General features: G+C 40.6%; 1 protein-coding gene across 1 annotated transcript in view; it reads left to right on the forward strand.

Annotated features, from left to right (window-relative positions):
- The window catches only part of LOC109038402 (poly(A) RNA polymerase, mitochondrial), a gene marked incomplete at its 5' end in the record, with an annotated part of 53,066 nt that overhangs the window by 18,517 nt on the left and 15,366 nt on the right, over positions 1-19,183 (forward strand). Inside the window, 1 exon segment of the mRNA XM_072301007.1 lies at positions 7,210-7,433. Within this exon segment, the coding sequence (XP_072157108.1) occupies positions 7,210-7,433 (224 nt within the window).

Consider the following 19,183-nt stretch of genomic DNA (forward strand, 5'->3'; position numbering starts at 1 on the left):
CTCGGTAACTACTCGGCCTATTTTCCTCAGGTTTGTTTTAAATGAAAGTTCTTGACTTGTAGATGTGCCAGTACCCCTTGGTTTTTCGACTTGCGCAACCGACGTTGCGAAATTTACCTCGATTTAAATTGACGCATTTCCGGCTTACCGGGTACACAGTTTGTATCCTCCTTCGATCTCGAAAACTACTCAACCGATTTACCTCGGATTTGTTTTAAATGAAAGTTCTTAAGCTCTTAATGTGCCAGCATTCCTTGGTTTCTCGATCTGCGTGACCGATGATGCAAAATTTACCTCGATTTGATAACGCCATATTTGCGTCTTTGCCACGGACTTCTTTGTCCCTAAAGGTAGGCGTACAAAAAACATTGTACTCAAAGTAGTCCTTTAATTACTTGTAGTAGCAAAATTTGGCTCGCATAGCGAGTGACTGGGGGTCTAGGGGGCAAAGCTCCAGGCTAGCGGCGCAAGCGAGCTCAAGCAGCTAGTTCTGTATTTATTTGGATTGTTTTTAATTGCCAAATCTTCATTATTTTTTTAACAGTCAGTTAATCGTGTCAGATATTTAAGTCAAATAAGCTATAGGATACCAACCCCCATGAAGTTCCTTCCTTTTGGGTGCTTCAAATGCTAATCAAGGTCATCTTAGCTCTTTCGACAAGAGATATGCCACCCTCCTCTCAACTTTCTCAGTATTACTTGGTTTTACAACATCTCGATTTTAATGGCGAATATTTGGCGTTTGGCCCACCGTCCACCCTGAAAAAAATAATTTTTTCTAGCTTTCTCATTATTTCCTCCTGGTTCCTAACAATGGGCGAGTGCTTTCAACCAAAGTTAACTAATATTGAGGATTTAGATTTCTTCAAAAAGTCTTCAAGGATAGGCTTGTAAAATATAGCGTAGAAGATTTTATTTATTTTTATTAAATTGTTTTACAATTAGGTCAAATGAAATATAGAAATGTCATATGGTGCTAGGCCTTAGCTTTGAAAGGCTTTGGGATTCAACTTTTTTATTTTGTTGGTATTTATGTATTTTTGTTATACTTTGTTTCTACATTCCTGTTGACATATGATTTTTTTTTAAAATTCTGTTTCATTTCTACTCCTCTACTGATGATATAAATTATTTTAATTTTAAGATACAAAACTTTCGCGGCGCCTTACACTGGCGCCTAGATATCAGCAGGGCCAGGGCGCCAAGAGCGATGGGTCTTCTGTCCTCTTCAAAATGAAATTAAACTAACCGATTGTTGACCCAGTGAGACAAGTCTTGTCTTCCGTACCAGTAAAAGTGGGCGACGGATTCGATCAGATAAGGCATGTGATCATATGTTCCCGATAATCGCAATTTGATGCATGCTACAATGAGGGGAAACGAAGATGTGAGAGATACGGTCGGAGAAGGTGTGATATCAATGAGGGGAAAGGCTTTCTTCAATAACATGACTTCCGGCCCGGTTAATCTCCTGTGGTCAACTGAGTCATGTACGGCGGGTTACGGAAAACTATTTGTCGCAGGAATAACGATCCTGCTTGTACCTAGTAATTAAAGCGATATTTAACCAATTTTGTTCATGGCGATTGAAAGATGGAAAATTTAATTTAATTCCTCCCTTCCATAAATTTTAATTTTAAAAAAATACGTTCCTCCTAGACGCCCAACCCCTTTCCTGCTAGAACCATTTCCATTCTTAAAGCAGCTTCAGTCTTGATAGCGTGCTGAATGGACTCCTTAATAAACAGATATGCAAAATTGTATGCAATTCCATATACGCTAAAATTTCATGAAATTTTGAGGAACTTCTGCAATAAAATCAGTAGGCCATGAAATGCGCAGAATTAGCAAAATCTCAATATATTTAACAAAATGAGAGTCAAACCGAAGGGTTTTCTACGCTAGTTTGAAATTGAAGACACTAAGTTGACTACAGTTTTCAATGAAGAACTGCTATTTCTGGCTCATTTTAGGAAGAACAAAATGTGCCATTAGTTCATGATCCGTTGTTGTGTCGTGTATTAGTTTCCTGTGTAGGTAGGTAATAAAACAAATGAACCAAAAATAGTAGTTCCTTAAGGCTAAATGTAGTCGAAGTTCAAAAATTATCATCGGGACATAATCATTCTTGTCTCTTGCCCGGTTCATCAAGAATTTGCTCATGTAAGCATACCATAAATTGAGAGTTGTGTGGTGTTTAATCATGAAAACCAAAACACATCTTCACACAGAAACATTTGATTATAATTATTAAAGAACACATCAGCCGAAAATATTCGCACTAATCAATTAATAATTAAAGATTTCGGAGCCATACCATACCAACCTCGTACAAGCGCACTGTTCGTTTACCGCGAGCTGGGGACGGCTGGGGCTCACTACCTCACCGGTGCCGTTTCGGTGTTCCCGCACTCATCGGTCGGTGCGACATGTGAATGGAAGAGAAGTGGCCACCGCTCCATTTCACAGCGCACAGTCTACTCTATTCAATGTCTTTGGTCTACATACTTAGACTCATCACTGATTAATTTCTCTGGAATATCTAGCATAAATAGTTAAAATGATTACACTTTGCAGATCTTCTAGATAAAGCAGCTGGGGGCCTAAAAAAAAATTCTCACATGTATTGACTTCTGTTAGGAGTCAATTTCTGGCATTGGTTAGGGTTTAAGATCTTTACAAATCGAATATTATTGTAAGATTTCTCGAGAAAATGCATTCTACGTTAAGCCTAATTTGCTGCTGACCTTAAAAGAAGCATGTGGACTTCAGGTCTGGCTGTGTTATGAGAGGCTGCGCAACAGACTCAAATGATTCTCTTGCGATAAATTCCTTGTCTCTGAGCTAGAAAAGCCATTGATTCCGTTATGTTCTGACACCAACACAAATAAAACAATCAGCCCAACAGGCAGCAAGCGTCAGAAATATTTATGCATTTATCCTCTCTGTTATTTGCATTTGGTCTGGAAAGTACTGAAATAATTGTTTATACTGCTGAGAGCAATGGAATTTGTTGGATCTTTAATGCCTTACACATTATAGTATGAGGCCGGTGTTAGGGTGTGCCTTATTTTTGAGTTTTGCGAAAATCAAGTTGGTCAACCCCTAAAAAGTTTCTATGTAGTCTCTAAATAAACCCCCTAAAAGGAAAAAATTTTAAAAAAATTTTAACCCGTGCCTCAAAGGGCCTAAAGGGCCTAAACCCAAAATTCAAAAATTTTGGCAAGCGACACATCAATTCTGAAGGAAAATGGCAAGTTACGGCCCTTTCAGGGCAGAAATTTTGTCCGTTTTGCCGTATCTTGAAGCGTAAGGTCACAAACGGCCCAATGACGACGTGAGGCTATGGGCTGGCGGGGCGCGCCGCGGCCGGCCCGCCGCTGAGCGTGCGCGCGCGGCAGGGTTGCGCATCGCCGCTTTACACCGGCGTAGAGGAACGAACGGTGGGGTGGGAGGGGGATATCCGGTGGAAAAGCATCCACATTTTCTATCCATAATGAAAACGCATTATACTTTTTCAATATAGATGAGGAAATATGAGCCATACAAGGAAGTGATGAAAAGAGTGACAAATACATATATAGTTTGTACGGTTAGGGGTGTAAGTGGGGAAAATTTGCCGTAACTACAGAACAGCCCTGAAAATCTCCGGGAAATAAAAGCTGCTATTGATGAGAGGTTTGCATGAGAGGTTTAATTAAGGACTAATTAAAAAGATAGGTGCGATGTTGTCGAATCGTAAGCCCTTTACGCGATCAAAAGCGATTAGTGTAAATTTAATTGGAAAAGTTTAAGAAAAATTTGATGAAAGAAAATTGCCCCAAATTCGGGAAGTGCTTAAAGTGTTTTTCTATCATGTGAAGTGTTCGCACATGAATGTAACAGTAATTCCAATATGGAATGAAAAATGTAGAATCCCTGTGATACATAGTGTCTATGTTTACCCTCCTTTTCATTAGCGCATTTAACGTGACATCAATTAGAAGGTTTTATACGAGAGGTTCAATATGGCTTACCCACTTACATTTTCTGGTACTGAACACCCCCCCCCCCCCCCCGCCGCAGTTACTTGCTATAATCAAAAATGTAATATTAGTTTCTCGAAAAAATATGATTTAATTTGGGATTTGAACCCCACTCTTGATAACCGTGGGCAATGCCCTTGACCACTCGGCTACTGGGGAAGATTTGAGTAGATGAGGCTAATGTGTCATTTAGCCCCCTGGGTGAGGCCAGGCAATCAACATCAGCTGTAAGTTGGCGAAGCCAGATTGAACCGATTGAATAAAACTTTCTAATTGATGCCGCGTCAAATACACCAATGAAAAGGAGGGTAAACAAAGTCTTATTGATGTATCAAACCTTCAGTGATTTCATAGGAAATGAAAAAACTTATTTTCTTCCATTTGGCGGGACTCATAAGCGAGCGTGAATTTTTCCTGTCGAGAAACTCTCTCCTGGGCGCGAGGTTTCTTCTTGTCTGCTCTCCTCACCTCTGCTGCAAGGATAGTATCCTTCACTGTGGATATTATGCATTCTCATTCAGGTTTTCGCTGAAGAATTAAAAATGCTTTATCCTCTTCATTTTCCATGATACCAAGAGTATTGCATAAAGCAATGTCGAATAACATGTCGATTTTTGCCGTAAAATCAGTCTCCAAATTCTCTTGAACCAGCAATCGACGGCTAGTATTTTTTGATACGCGCCTCCACTCCTCATAAAAATGCAAACATTTTTAAAAACATGGACACTATGTATCACAGGGATTCTACATTTTTCATTCCATATTGGAATTACAAGATCAGAGGTTTTCGACGCACCGCCATTGACATTAATGTGCGAAAACTTCACATGATAGAAAAACACTTTAAGCACTTCCCGAATTTGGGGCAATTTTCTTTCATCAAATTTTTCTTAAACTTTTCCAATTAAATTTACACTAATCGCTTTTGATCGCGTAAAGGGCTTACGATTCGACAACATCGCACCTATCTTTTTAATTAGTCCTTAATTAAACCTCTCATGCAAACCTCTCATCAATAGCAGCTTTTATTTCCCGGAGATTTTCAGGGCTGTTCTGTAGTTACGGCAAATTTTCCCCACTTACACCCCTAACCGTACAAACTATATATGTATTTGTCACTCTTTTCATCACTTCCTTGTATGGCTCATATTTCCTCATCTATATTGAAAAAGTATAATGCGTTTTCATTATGGATAGAAAATGTGGATGCTTTTCCACCGGATATCCCCCTCCCACCCCACCGTTCGTTCCTCTACGCCGGTGTAAAGCGGCGATGCGCAACCCTGCCGCGCGCGCACGCTCAGCGGCGGGCCGGCCGCGGCGCGCCCCGCCAGCCCATAGCCTCACGTCGTCATTGGGCCGTTTGTGACCTTACGCTTCAAGATACGGCAAAACGGACAAAATTTCTGCCCTGAAAGGGCCGTAACTTGCCATTTTCCTTCAGAATTGATGTGTCGCTTGCCAAAATTTTTGAATTTTGGGTTTAGGCCCTTTAGGCCCTTTGAGGCACGGGTTAAAATTTTTTTAAAATTTTTTCCTTTTAGGGGGTTTATTTAGAGACTACATAGAAACTTTTTAGGGGTTGACCAACTTGATTTTCGCAAAACTCAAAAATAAGGCACACCCTAGCCGGTGTTTAACTTTTGATGCATCAAGGAGGAGGTATCACAAACAACATCGAAGTTTAAAGTTACACAATGAAGCAGCGGTACTTTATTTAAATTTCTTGTGAATACTAGATATTCATTCCAATTAATCAGAAACGTTCGGAGACTTTAACAAGTAAATTCCGGTGAAAAACTCACTCCATGAAGACGTTAGTACAATGAACAAGTGGAATGAAACGGTTGCAAAAAGCTAACAAATACGTACGTTTGCGTAACGGTGAGCTTAGCTAATTGAGGCTAAAACGGAACGGCTGAAACGATTTAAATTGAATTAATTTGGAATTAATATACTAAAATCGATCGGCAATCGGCACACTTCGTGCGACCGTGCGTGGAGGTGGTGATGGTAATTTCGTAAACAAATATGCCGGTGGTCCGTCACATCGTTGAGAGTGCCGAACCCCCGAAAATGCACCGCCGCGGTGGAGATTCGGGGTTAACCGCCGAATTCCATCGGTTGACCGTCCAAGTCGCCAGTCGGCAAAACCCGCAAAAAGCCCTGAAAGGAGACATAACCGCACTTTTGGGACTTCCTTAGAAATATTAAACTTTAATATGATGCGATTTTAACACATTCGTTGATGTAGTTGTAAAGTAGAGGATGTGAGGAACTGATATCTGCAAGAAAATTCGGTAAAGTAGGTTACAAATTGACCTAAACTTGTTTTTGAGAAACGCCTCATGGCGTGATTCCTCATGGGGAAACACAGGTGCATCGAAACGGCGGGAAATAAACATATACTGGTTTTGACGTAGCCGACCAATGAGAGGCCTTTGTTGGAACTTTGAACTTTATTTAGCTTTTGCAGCTTTAATATCAAACTAAGAGTGTTTTTAACCACACCAACCGTTTTTTCGTGAAAATTTACAGAAGATTGACTCATTACTCTCCAAATTCCTCCCGAGTGCAACAGATCCTCTGTGCAGGAAAGTGTTGCAAACAAATATTTAAGGAGGGGGAATTGCATTTTTGCGACACGTTAAAGGCAAGCACGAAACACAAACTCCTCTTTTTCTCTCTCTCTCTCTATATGTATGTACATGTAAGTTCCACCTTGTTAACAATAAAATCTTGAGGTTTTTTAAAAAAATTCCCTGGTTTTATTGCTGTAGTACAACATTATTTGGCTTATTTGCTCTTAATGATTGTTATGCATTTATAATATTATGCCAATTTTCACCCTGATATATATATATATCGTTTGCCGCCTCCAAACATGCCCGGTGCCATGGCACCATGCCCCCCCCCCCCTCCTCATAAATCCGGCTCTGTTCTTCGTTGATTCCAGAGCAAATGGGGAAATTTCATTTTAAGTGCACAAGGTGCACAACATTGTTAAAATTGTGTTATATATTTGTTGCTCAATGTGGATGCATCTTTGTGTTATATAACTTTTCGCATCCTTTTTCATAGAATTATGGGTGTGCGAACTACATGTAATTTTGTGCTATGTGTCAGCTGAGTTTTTTCCTGCTCATTACAAAATAATAAATGCGAGAACCTCTTATGATTCCAGAGCAGCAATTTACATGTCGGAGCTTCTATACTTGCTAGGTTATATTGACTGGCGTGTGCGGCCACTTGTATTCACTGTTCGGTGGTGGGCTAAAGAAGTCATGCTCACTAACTCTCCACATCCTGGCCACTGGATCACAAATTTTTCTTTGACCCTTTTAGTGATTTTTTTTCTTCAAAGAGAAAACATTTTACCATCTTTAGATTTTTTGATGAAAACTGCTGGTGAGAACATCTTCCTTTTACTTTATCTGCCTACTTTCAGTCTGCTTCTCTAACAGTGTTCAAAATTCACCTTCGAGTCTCAGGAGCCGTGTGGCCCAACAAGCTCGATTTTTAGGGGCAAAATTGACTTTTTGCCTACATATCACGGCGCCACGGTACGTTTTAAACACTTTTAATGCGGTCAATATACCACCCGCAATTTTTTTGCGGAAATGTCAACTAGAAGGCCTACTGATTGAGGACCAACAAACCGCGAAATCTGTAGTTTGGCCGTTTTTTAGAAAATGCGATTTTTCGCTTTTTTGGTGGGAATGTCGGGTCAAGGCGCTAAAAAAGTCAAGTTAGGCTGTTTTTATGGCTCGTAAATGTATACCCTGTACATTTTTAGTCGATCAAGTGCCAGTAGATAGCTATTCGTGCATATTGCCCAAAATTCATTTCCTTAAATCCACGACTTTCGGGTTTTAGGGGGGTTTGTCAAGGAGAAATCCGAAAAAAAGAGGGTTGACCCGGAACAAATTGCTTAACAAACTTTTCCTATGCAAACATCTTCAGTAGGTCCTATTGAACAACATACCAAAAGTTTACCACGGTTTGATGCCGGAATACCCCCCAAATTGCCTAAATTTCAAAATGGCGGCCATAATAAGGCCTCTGGGAGTTCGATTTTTTTTAAAATACGCATACAGTGTCATGTGAGGTGTCAATTCCTATGTAATTCTGGTCGTAGATTTCATTATTTTATGAAGTCATAAAAGCCCTCAAGTCAAAGGGATTGCTCCAAATGCGAAGATGGCGGCCAGACTAATTCAGGCTGATATCAGTCTGACTCAGGGTAGTTTATGAAACATAGCCTGACGTCAGGTTGATTCACTTTTACCAGGGATGTCACGTAAACATTTCAAAAATTCACCCTCTTGCCTTTCAAATCTGGCCGCCATCTTCGCATTTGGAGCAATCCCTTTGACTTGAGGGCTTTTATGACTTCATAAATGAAATCTACGACCAAAATCACAGTAGAAATGATCCCTCACTTGCCTCATCACGCGAACTTTTTAAAATTTTTAAAAATTGTTACGCTTATCCGCCCTACTACATGGATTTTCAGCTATATCAGGCTTCAAAATTAGAAAAGCTTGATTTTGAAATGATTGATAAACGCGAATTATCTGCTATTTCGGGCTAAGGAACCATGTTTAGCCCATTATTTTGCAGCCAAAAATTAGGTCTGAACTGAACAGAACGGGCTAATCTAGAGACAGTTGCCCGTTGATAGCCTTAAAAATCATGAAAATCGGCCCAGTAGAACGCTGGCGTTATGCAAAATCAGGAGGTCTCGGAGCTTATAGTATAGAGATAGTATAATAGTGTAGTAGAACCGACGGTACTTTTCGGTACAAAACTCTTAGTATATATTCCGAGGGTTTTCGAGTACCTAGGTCCGTTTTTTCGAGAATATTTCTCCCCTCCCCCCTTTTGACCCCCCCCCCCCCGTAGCCCCCTTATCGTGAGGGTACTAAACTTTTTTTGAACGGTACATTTCAGTACAAAACTAGTAATATTATGAGGAGTAAAGAAACATTCTGATTTGATCACATGGGGCACAGAAACGGTCCTTTCAATACTGCCACGGGCAGGGGGCCGGGGCCACGGCTGGGGGGACCCCCCTGGGGAGGCCTTAGGGTAAAAAAAGTGCGGTTTTTTCGACGGTACATCTCGGTACAAAACTCTTAGTGCACATTCTGAGGGTTTTGAGTACGTAAGTCCGTTTATTCGAAAATATTTCCCCAGCCCCCCACTATTGAGTGGGGGCGGGGTAGCTCCCCTTTCGTGATGGTACAAAACTTGTTTTGAACGGTACATTTCGGTACAAAGCTAGTATATTCCAGTACCACTAGATCTCAAAAGGGGGGTATGAATGCAAGAAAGAGGTCAGATGAGGTTACAGCTGATCCTTATGTATTTTTGGTCGCTGAATCCAAATTTGATGCTTCTCACCTAATCCGTCTTGTGCGTTTTCCGGAAAAGCCGTAAAACTACCAAAAATTAAGTTTTTACGCGCTTTTCTGGGAATAAATAGCTTAATATTCATCGGAACGGAAAATTAGTTATTAGCAAAGTTGTAGCCAAGTAAACTTGTGACAAATTTGAAAGGACAAACTTTATGCTAGGACTTAAATTTAAGCCACCAGAGCCCGCGAAAGTGATATCGGCCGAAAATCACGTTTTCTCGCGTTTTTCCAGCCGTGACTCCCTTAATTGACCTCTAATAGAAATAGCTGAAAGAAATGAAGTTGTAGATAATCTAATTTTGAACAAATTTCAACGCGCAATTTTCTTGTTATGGTTCATTTTTTGGTTGCTAGAGCGCGCCAAAGTGCAAGAAATCCCTTGCGGAAGCCAATTTCGTTGATTTTCTGCTCGATTGCGATGATATTAGTAGTATATATTGGAAAATATTGGCTTATCATGACAGACATGTATATATGATCCGCGTATCTCTTTTACAACTTGTTACAGAGCTTTTATTCTGCTCGCAACTTTGACGAATGAATCTGCAGCATTGCATGAAGGATGAAATCTGTGTACACAAGGACGCAAATCAAATCAGCACACATCGAATTTTTTGCTCTTCTCCAACTTTGAGCCGAGAGGTATACATATCATCCTCAGTCTTGACCATAGCTCTTTGATTAGGCCGAAACAGATGTGGTTTCTTGCATAAGCCCTCTTTGAAACCTCGCGGACTGCTGCAATACAATCGGAGGTAGAGGAGTGGGCATGTTTTAACAGGTTGTGGCGGACGCGATGAGTGAAAAGTGAAAAGGCAGCAATGATCGGGGGAGGAAGAGGGCGGCTGGAAGGGGTGAAAACCTTCATTGTACATCATGCAAAATCTAACTCCCTGATATTTTGGTTAGCCTCTGCTAATATGCATTTTTGAAGGTATTATGTCGAAAAATGTGACACTGGGAATCTGAGACTGGTCGTTTCCTATTTTTCAGTCTTAGGCCGAATCTCTGTTTTTCATCATATTTCGTCTCAAGCTCAAGTGCACATGTGAATTCACTAGTTCCTTGAGTTTTTCACTAATTTCAATCATTTTTATGTCTGAATTTTTCGTTAATTCACGCACTGTATCGATAACGCAGCCCTGCGATTTTTTGGTCATGTCATGTTGCATGGCATGTCATGATTGATTCTTACGTATTTTTTAGCGCTAAATTCGGGGATAATATCCAAAAAATTCCATCACGTCAGGATTTTTCACAAATTCAAAATTTTGGTTTTTTAGGGGAAAAAATTTCCAAAAAATTGAATTTTTTTTTCTTCAATTCGACTATTGATTTTGGTCTGTAATATATCTGCTAAGTATGAATAAACCATTGCTTGTCAAAAGAATGCCTCAAAGAGTGATACTTGTCCGCATTTCATCAAATTTTATGCATTTTTAGGTTATTTTTATCCCCAAAAAATTGTTTTTCTGTCAAAATTTTTAAAAATGTGACTCTAAACAAATTTATTCCCCCTCAATTTACTTTCGTCAGTACCCACTGATCACCAAAAACAGTAAACGCAAGTTTCTAGAATATTGTGAAGAGGGGAGCGGCACCAAGATGTCATTAGAGCTCCACAAGGCTTGCGGCTTCTTCTCGCCGCGCGCCGCCGCGTCGCGGGTTTCCTCAAAAATTCTGTAATATCACGTCACTAATTTTGCACCATCAGCTCACCACAGATGTGCTAAAACACATCTGGTGACTTTTTGCACCCTGTGGAAGCCATTTGGCCGAAATTACGAATTTTCGGCACAAGAAAGAACCGAATCTCGGGCATACAACCGTTTTGTCTGCTTTTTTAGCATTGATAAGTCAGGATAAAATCCCACTGAACACATGATAGAATGCTAGACAAGTTGAAACTTGCGAAAATACGTCTAGCTATCAAAAAAGTGTGTGAGACTCAGATGAGTTGGAACCTGCAACATGGTGCAGCGGCGCGGCGGGAAGAAGCCGCGAGCCGCGTGGAGCTCTCAGGACATCTTGGCGCCGCCTCCCTCTTCACAATATTCTAGAGACTTGTGTTTACTGTTTCTGGTGATCAGTGGGTACTGACGAAAGTAAATTAAGGGGGAATAAATTTGTTTAGAGTCGTATTTTTAAAAATTTTTGACAGGAAAACAATTTTTTTGGGGATAAAAATTACCTAAAAATGCATAAAATTTGATGAAATGCGGACAAGTATCACTCTTTGAGGCATTCTTTTGACGAGCAATGGTTAATTCATACTTAGCAGATATATTACAGACCAAAATCAATAGTCGAATTGAAGGGGAAAAAAATCAATTTTTTGGAAATTTTCTCCCCTAAAAAACCAAAATTTTGAATTTGTGGAAAATCCTGACGGAACCGGAAACATGGTGCAGCGGCGCGGCGGGAAGAAGCCGCGAGCCGCGTGGAGCTCTCAGGACATCTTGGCGCCGCCTCCCTCTTCACAATATTCTAGAGACTTGTGTTTACTGTTTCTGGTGATCAGTGGGTACTGGCGAAAGTAAATTAAGGGGGAATAAATTTGTTTAGAGTCGTATTTTTAAAAATTTTTGACAGGAAAACAATTTTTTTGGGGATAAAAATTACCTAAAAATGCATAAAATTTGATGAAATGCGGACAAGTATCACTCTTTGAGGCATTCTTTTGACAAGCAATGGTTAATTCATACTTAAGAGGTATATTACAGACCAAAATCAATAGTCGAATTGAAGGGGAAAAAAATCAATTTTTTGGAAATTTTTTCCCCTTAAAAACCAAAATTTTGAATTTGTGAAAAATCCTGACGTGATGGAATTTTTTGGATATTATCCCCGAATTTAGCGCTAAAAAATACGTAAGAATCAATCAAGACATGCCATGCAACATGACATGACCAAAAAATCGCAGGGCTGTGTTATCGATACTGCGCGTGAATTAACGAAAAATTCTGACATAAAAATGATTAAAATTTGTGGGAAACTCAAGGAACTAGTGAATTCACACGTGCACAACACGACATGACCAAAAGAACGCAGGGCTGGGTAATCCGTGATGAGTTTGTATTTCATTTGTAAGAAGCCGCTTGAAACGGCCAGAACAGTGTTGGTAGGAGAGAATGGCTTGCCCTCATTGCAGAGAGCAAGTATAAGAAGAAAAGATAAAAAAAACACGAGCTAATACCTCCCTCGCTACGCGTGATGGAGCAATATAAGTATAAAAAAGAATATGTGAATTAAAAATCAATCGTTGCTCATTTGAAGCGGATGCCAAAAATTCAGGAACGTTCCGTCAGTCTGAGACAAGTGCGCTCCAATGAGCCAGAATTTGAATTTAAGTGATGTTGCTTTTATTGTGGTGAAAGGATTCCTGCAGATTTACAATTAAATAACAAAAAGGTTCAATCGCATGGACGTGTAATTGTGTTTAATGTAACTGCATTAAATATGCAGGATCGGTCATTGCGTTCTATGTACCATTCAACAAATCCTGGGTGCTCAGCTGCTGTGTCAAGATTTTGCCAGGTGGACAGTGCTACACCATGCTACAGGTCTTTGATTATTTGGCTTTAAACTCGTACGAGTGCCAATTCATGTTGACAGACTTAATAGGCGAAATTAAGGGAGAATATAAACCTGATCTAAGAACTGTTATTTATCTACAACTTTATTACTTTCAACTTTTTCAATTACAGGTCAACCAAGGGAGTCACGGTTGGAAAAACGTGAGAAAACGTGATTTTAGGCCCATTTCATACTTTCACGGGCTCTGGTGGCTCAAAGTCAAGTCCTAGCGTAAAGTTTGTTCCTTTCAAATTTGTGAGAAATTTACTTGGCTACAACTTTGCTAATAACTTATTTTCCGTTCCGACGAATATTAAGCTATTTATACCCGGAAAAGCGCGCAAAAATGTGATTTTTGGCAGTGTTGCGGTTTTCCAGTAAAACCCTAAAGACGGATTTGGTGAGAAGCATCAAATCCAGATCCAGCGACCAAAAATACATAAGAATCAGCTGTAACCTCTTCTGACCTCTTTCTTGCATTCATAAACTCCTATTGGTACTGGATTAGTACAAAAGTTTGTCGGGAAAAAAAGTAGAATTTGAGAGGTGGGGGGGGGGGCTTAATTTCTCCAGCCCCCCTCCCGCGTTTTAAGTTTACGTACTTTACATGATGGGTACTAAACTTTTTCTTTTCAGTACATTTGGGTACAAAACTAGTACAAAACTATGACGATCTTGAATTTTAATTTTTTTTTTTTTTGCTCTGCAAGCGGGGAGAAAACCGAGTTCCGGCAACTACTGCTCGCATGTGCCAGGAACGGGCGGCCAGTCCCACCCCCCGACAGCCGCATTCAGCTGACAGGGGGTTCGAGAGGGCGCACCCCGCATACACGGGATTGAGGCATGCTCGATGGTTAGCAGCGCGCGAGTTAGGGTGGGACTTATTTTTTTAAATCGACAAAACCAAATGTTGCACGGTCTTAAATGGTTCCATGTGATAAAAAAACACGGTAGCCAAGAGGATTTTGAGAAAAAAAAATTTTAACCCGGCGCGCACAGAGCCTAAACATCGAGATTTTTCCGGTTTTTTTGGCATTTTCGCCGTATATTTTTGATATTTTTGCCAGCAACACGGATTTGACGCTAGATGTCCAAAAATTGGTACAAACCTAGCACATACCTTGCAGATTAAGGGAAAATTTTTGTTTTTCTCCTAGGTCACTCTCAGTTCGCTTGGTAATGCCGAAACTTTCCGCTCGGCAGCTCTAAAAATCGAAATTTCGCCGTTTTTTAACGTATAATGAACTTTTTGAGCAACCTATAATGGTAGTAAAAATCCGAAAATTTGTGGAAAGCAAGTCCATACCATCAGTATGGAAGGGCAAATGTCAGAAAACTCCTACGTCTTTTACTTTCTGCCAAGCTATGCCCATAATGGTGGAAAACTTGTCAAAAATAGCTCAATTTTGACCGTTTTTTTCGCGTTCGAAAATTTATTGGACACCCTGTAATGACAATGAAGGTCCGAAAATTTGTGGAAAGTAAGTTCATACCATCTGTATGAAATAAAAAATTTTACTTGGTTCATACGTCTTATATTCTTCGACCTGCGATACCCGAAATGGCAGCGAAAACGTCAAAAATACCTCAAAATGGCCGTTTTTTGATAATTTTTTGGAACACCTTGTAGTGGCAGTGGAGGTCCGAAAATTTGTGCAAAGTAAGTTCATACCCTCCGCAAGGGATAAAAAAATCTACTTGGTTCCTATGTCTTACATTCCTCGTTGTGCGGTGCTCGCAATCACTTCGAAAACGTCAAAAATACCTCAATTCGGCCGTTTCTTCAATGGCGAAATTTATTAGACACCCTGTAATGACACTGGAAGTTCGAAAATTGGGGAAAAACAAGTCCATAGCACCAGTATAAAAGGTCAAATTTCAAAAGGTCCATAGATGTTTGATTCTTGGTTGCACGGTGTCTTCAGATACACAAAAATCGTGAAAAATACCTCCATTTTGTCCGGTCTTTCGCTATTAAAATTTAATAGACACCCTGTAACGGCATCCGAGGTCGAAAAATTTGCTGAAAGTAAGATTATTCCATCTTAATGCAATAAAAAATTCTACTTCGTTCCTATGTCATGCATTCCTCGTTGTGCGGTGCCCGCAATCGCATCGGAAACGTCAAATATATCTGAGTTCGGCCAATTTTTCGTGTGTGAAATTTTTTTCGCACCCTGTTATGACATCAGCGACTCTTAAAAGTGCCAAGTAAATATACGTTGTTTATATATCTGAAAGGAAAGGCAATTTTTCAAAGACCCTTACATTTATAATTGTTGTCGCTAGACGCCCTGAAGCGAGGCGAAATTTTCTAAAATACCTAAATTTATCAATTCCTTTCTTTCAACACTAGCTTCTTACATAGTTTCGGACCTCCGCTGTCAGTACAGGGTGTCTGCAAAAATGATTCGGTAAAAAAAATTGACCGCATTCAGGTATATTTGACGTTACCGATGCCATTGCGGGCACCGCAAAACGAGGAATGCATAACATAGGAACGAAGTAGAATTTTTTATTGCATGAAGATGGAATGATCTTACTTTCAGCAAATTTTTCGACCTCTGTTGCCGTTACAGGGTGTCTATTAAATTTTAATAGCGAAAGACCGGACAAAATGGAGGTATTTTTCACGATTTTTGTGTATCTGAAGACACCGTGCAACCAAGAATCAAACATCTATGGACCTTTTGAAATTTGACCTTTTATACTGGTGCTATGGACTTGTTTTTCCCCAATTTTCGAACTTCCAGTGTCATTACAGGGTGTCTAATAAATTTCGCCATTGAAGAAACGGCCGAATTGAGGTATTTTTGACGTTTTCGAAGTGATTGCGGGCACCGCACAACGAGGAATGTAAGACATAGGAACCAAGTAGATTTTTTTATCCCTTGCGGAGGGTATGAACTTACTTTGCACAAATTTTCGGACCTCCACTGCCACTACAAGGTGTTCCAAAAAATTATCAAAAAACGGCCATTTTGAGGTATTTTTGACGTTTTCGCTGCCATTTCGGGTATCGCAGGTCGAAGAATATAAGACGTATGAACCAAGTAAAATTTTTTATTTCATACAGATGGTATGAACTTACTTTCCACAAATTTTCGGACCTTCATTGTCATTACAGGGTGTCCAATAAATTTTCGAACGCGAAAAAACGGTCAAAATTGAGCTATTTTTGACAAGTTTTCCACCATTATGGGCATAGCTTGGCAGAAAGTAAAAGACGTAGGAGTTTTCTGACATTTGCCCTTCCATACTGATGGTATGGACTTGCTTTCCACAAATTTTCGGATTTTTACTACCATTATAGGTTGCTCAAAAAGTTCATTATACGTTAAAAAACGGCGAAATTTCGATTTTTAGAGCTGCCGAGCGGAAAGTTTCGGCATTACCAAGCGAACTGAGAGTGACCTAGGAGAAAAACAAAAATTTTCCCTTAATCTGCAAGGTATGTGCTAGGTTTGTACCAATTTTTGGACATCTAGCGTCAAATCCGTGTTGCTGGCAAAAATATCAAAAATATACGGCGAAAATGCCAAAAAAAACCGGAAAAATCTCGATGTTTAGGCTCTGTGCGCGCCGGGTTAAAATTTTTTTTTCTCAAAATCCTCTTGGCTACCGTGTTTTTTTATCACATAGAACCATTTAAGACCGTGCAACATTTGGTTTTGTCGATTTAAAAAAATAAGTCCCACCCTAGCGCGAGTGGGTTCGGACTCCGACTAAAAACCTCCACATCCCCCCCCCCCCCCCCCAGTCACAAGGACTGGTGGTTCTCCCGGCGAGATATCCCGACCACACGAGGCAAGCCCGATCGTTCCTCTCGCGGGTATGCAAAGGCGTCGGTGAACACACCACTCAAAAAACCCCTGGCTGCCAGGATATTGAGCATCAAGGCTACCACTACTGACTTGTGACCCTGGACGGATCCCCACCGAGCGAACGCCTCCACCCGGCGACAATCCGTCCCTGACGCACCAATACTGACAGACGTTGCCATACCTGTCAGGATCTCAAGAGTGGCTAACCTACGAAAAGAGGCGTAATTCAGCCAGCTCGGGTGCGTGGGTTCGCCATACCCAAAATCCAGAGAAGGATCCCCTGCGCGAAATGGCCTATCATTTTGACCCAACGAATTGGACAAAGATGATAGGCAATACTCAACACGCCTCTTTAGCACCCACAGGAGTCTAGTGCTACCTTTTAATGAGCCCCTTAGTCGGGGCATCAAAAATATAACAAACAAATTGTCCGCTGTTTTACGCACACTTTCAATGTAGTATCATTCGTTCGCTTGACTTTTTTGTACCTCAAACTCCTTTGCTCGCTTTTCAAAAATGTGTTGCACGTAGTTGTTTATGCGTTTCCAGTTCTCTCTGTTCTCAAGCATGATGTCCACTAGGTTGTCCGGGTTAAGGATGCTTCCCAGTTCCACTTCCAGCGCAACTCGTTCCTCCATGATCTTACTGCACGTGAAATAAGCGTGCTCCGCGTTGTCCTGTAGCCCTCCACCCAGTAAGCACTTGTCATCTGATATTTTCCCTATATTATAGAGATATCTTCCATATCCGCCACGTCCACTGAGCAACTGAGTAAGTTGAAAGTGCAATTCTCCATAAGAGCGGTCGTGCCATCTCTTGATGTCTTTTATTATTCTCCTGGTCCATTTACATTTTGTGTTTTCCTGCTTCCCTAACTCTGTCCACTCGCTTTGCCAAGCGTCCAGCAGCTCTTCCTTTAGTGTCTTCCTGTCCTTTCTTGTTGTTTGCATTTCCATTCTTTCTCTTACTAGCAGATGTACTGGGGCAATGCCCGTGATAACGTCTAGAGCGTCATTTCCAATCGTCCTGTATGCCATTGCGATCCTTATTTTCATCGGCCTAAGAGTCTTTGTAATTTTTTCTCTGACTGTTTTCTTCTGAAACACGTGATCCCAAACCGAGATGGCGTAGAACAATATGGAGAGTAGCAGGTTAAAATAATATTTCCTCCTTGATGATCTTGGTCCTCCCTTGAGTGCCGTCAGCGGTATCATTTTCCACGAGGCTTTTTTTATTTTCTCACATGTCTTGTTTGTATGCGCAGCCATTTTGAGATTTTCATCCAGCCATACACTAAGATGGTTTAATTCTTTCGCCGGTTTTATAATGGAGTCACAAATCTTGAAACTCTTTTGTCTGTCCTTTTTGGTTTTGCAATGAAGGAGGAGGGCCTCTGTTTTTTCGGGAGCCAGGTCAAGGTCTATCTTCTTTAGATCCTCCGCAATTTCGTTAGAGTCCCGATTCAAGTTCCATGCTAGTTCTACTCTATTGTCTGCCTTGCTCAACTGTGAAAGATCATCCGCGTATTCGATTTTCTCAACTCCTGGTCTTGGTTTTTTGTCAACAATGGGGTCGTATACTATGTCCCATAGTAATGGGGATAGGCAGGAGCCCTGCGCTACTCCACAGTAAATTTTCCTCCATACTCCGGACGCTGAGATACCCTTTCCCGTAAAGTAGTCTTCTATAATTTCAATGTAATACTCCGGAACTTTCTTCTTTCTAAGTGCCCCTGTGACTTCACTCTATGACACAGTGTTGAATGCATTTTTAACATCTAAAGCCACAGTAGCGATGTTTTTCCTTTTCTTTTGTCGTTTTTTATATTCTGTTGTACTGCGTCGAAAACTCTTTGGATCACTTGAACCGTACTCCTCCCTTTTCTGAAGCCGTACTGGTTATCACTCAACGGCAGCATGGTCTCTCCAAATCTGTTTGCTAGCAATTTCTCGTAAATTTTCCCGTAGACATCAAGCACACAGAGAGGCCTGTATTTCCCTGGTTTACCGGGCTTAGTAAATAAAGCAAGCCTAGCCTTCTTCCAGCTTTCGGGAAATCGTTTGGCATGGAAAATTTTGTTATACATTTTTAACAATTCTGCTGGAAGTACACGGTACATGATTTTAACAACTTCCGTCGGAACACCATCTAATCCTGGAGCCTTTCCAGAGCGCATTGAATTTACCGCCGTAAAAAGCTCTTCCTCAGTAAAATCTGATGGAGGGGGACACGACGGGTCCATATCCTTACAGTGGCCTTCTTTTTGCTTACACTTCCATTCGGTTACCGGCCTGATCGGGAATAATTCGTCTGCTTGTTCCAATTGTTCTTCAATCGT

The sequence above is a fragment of the Bemisia tabaci genome, chromosome 1 (genome assembly GCF_918797505.1).
Source record: "Bemisia tabaci chromosome 1, PGI_BMITA_v3".
Lineage (NCBI taxonomy): Eukaryota > Metazoa > Arthropoda > Insecta > Hemiptera > Aleyrodidae > Bemisia > Bemisia tabaci.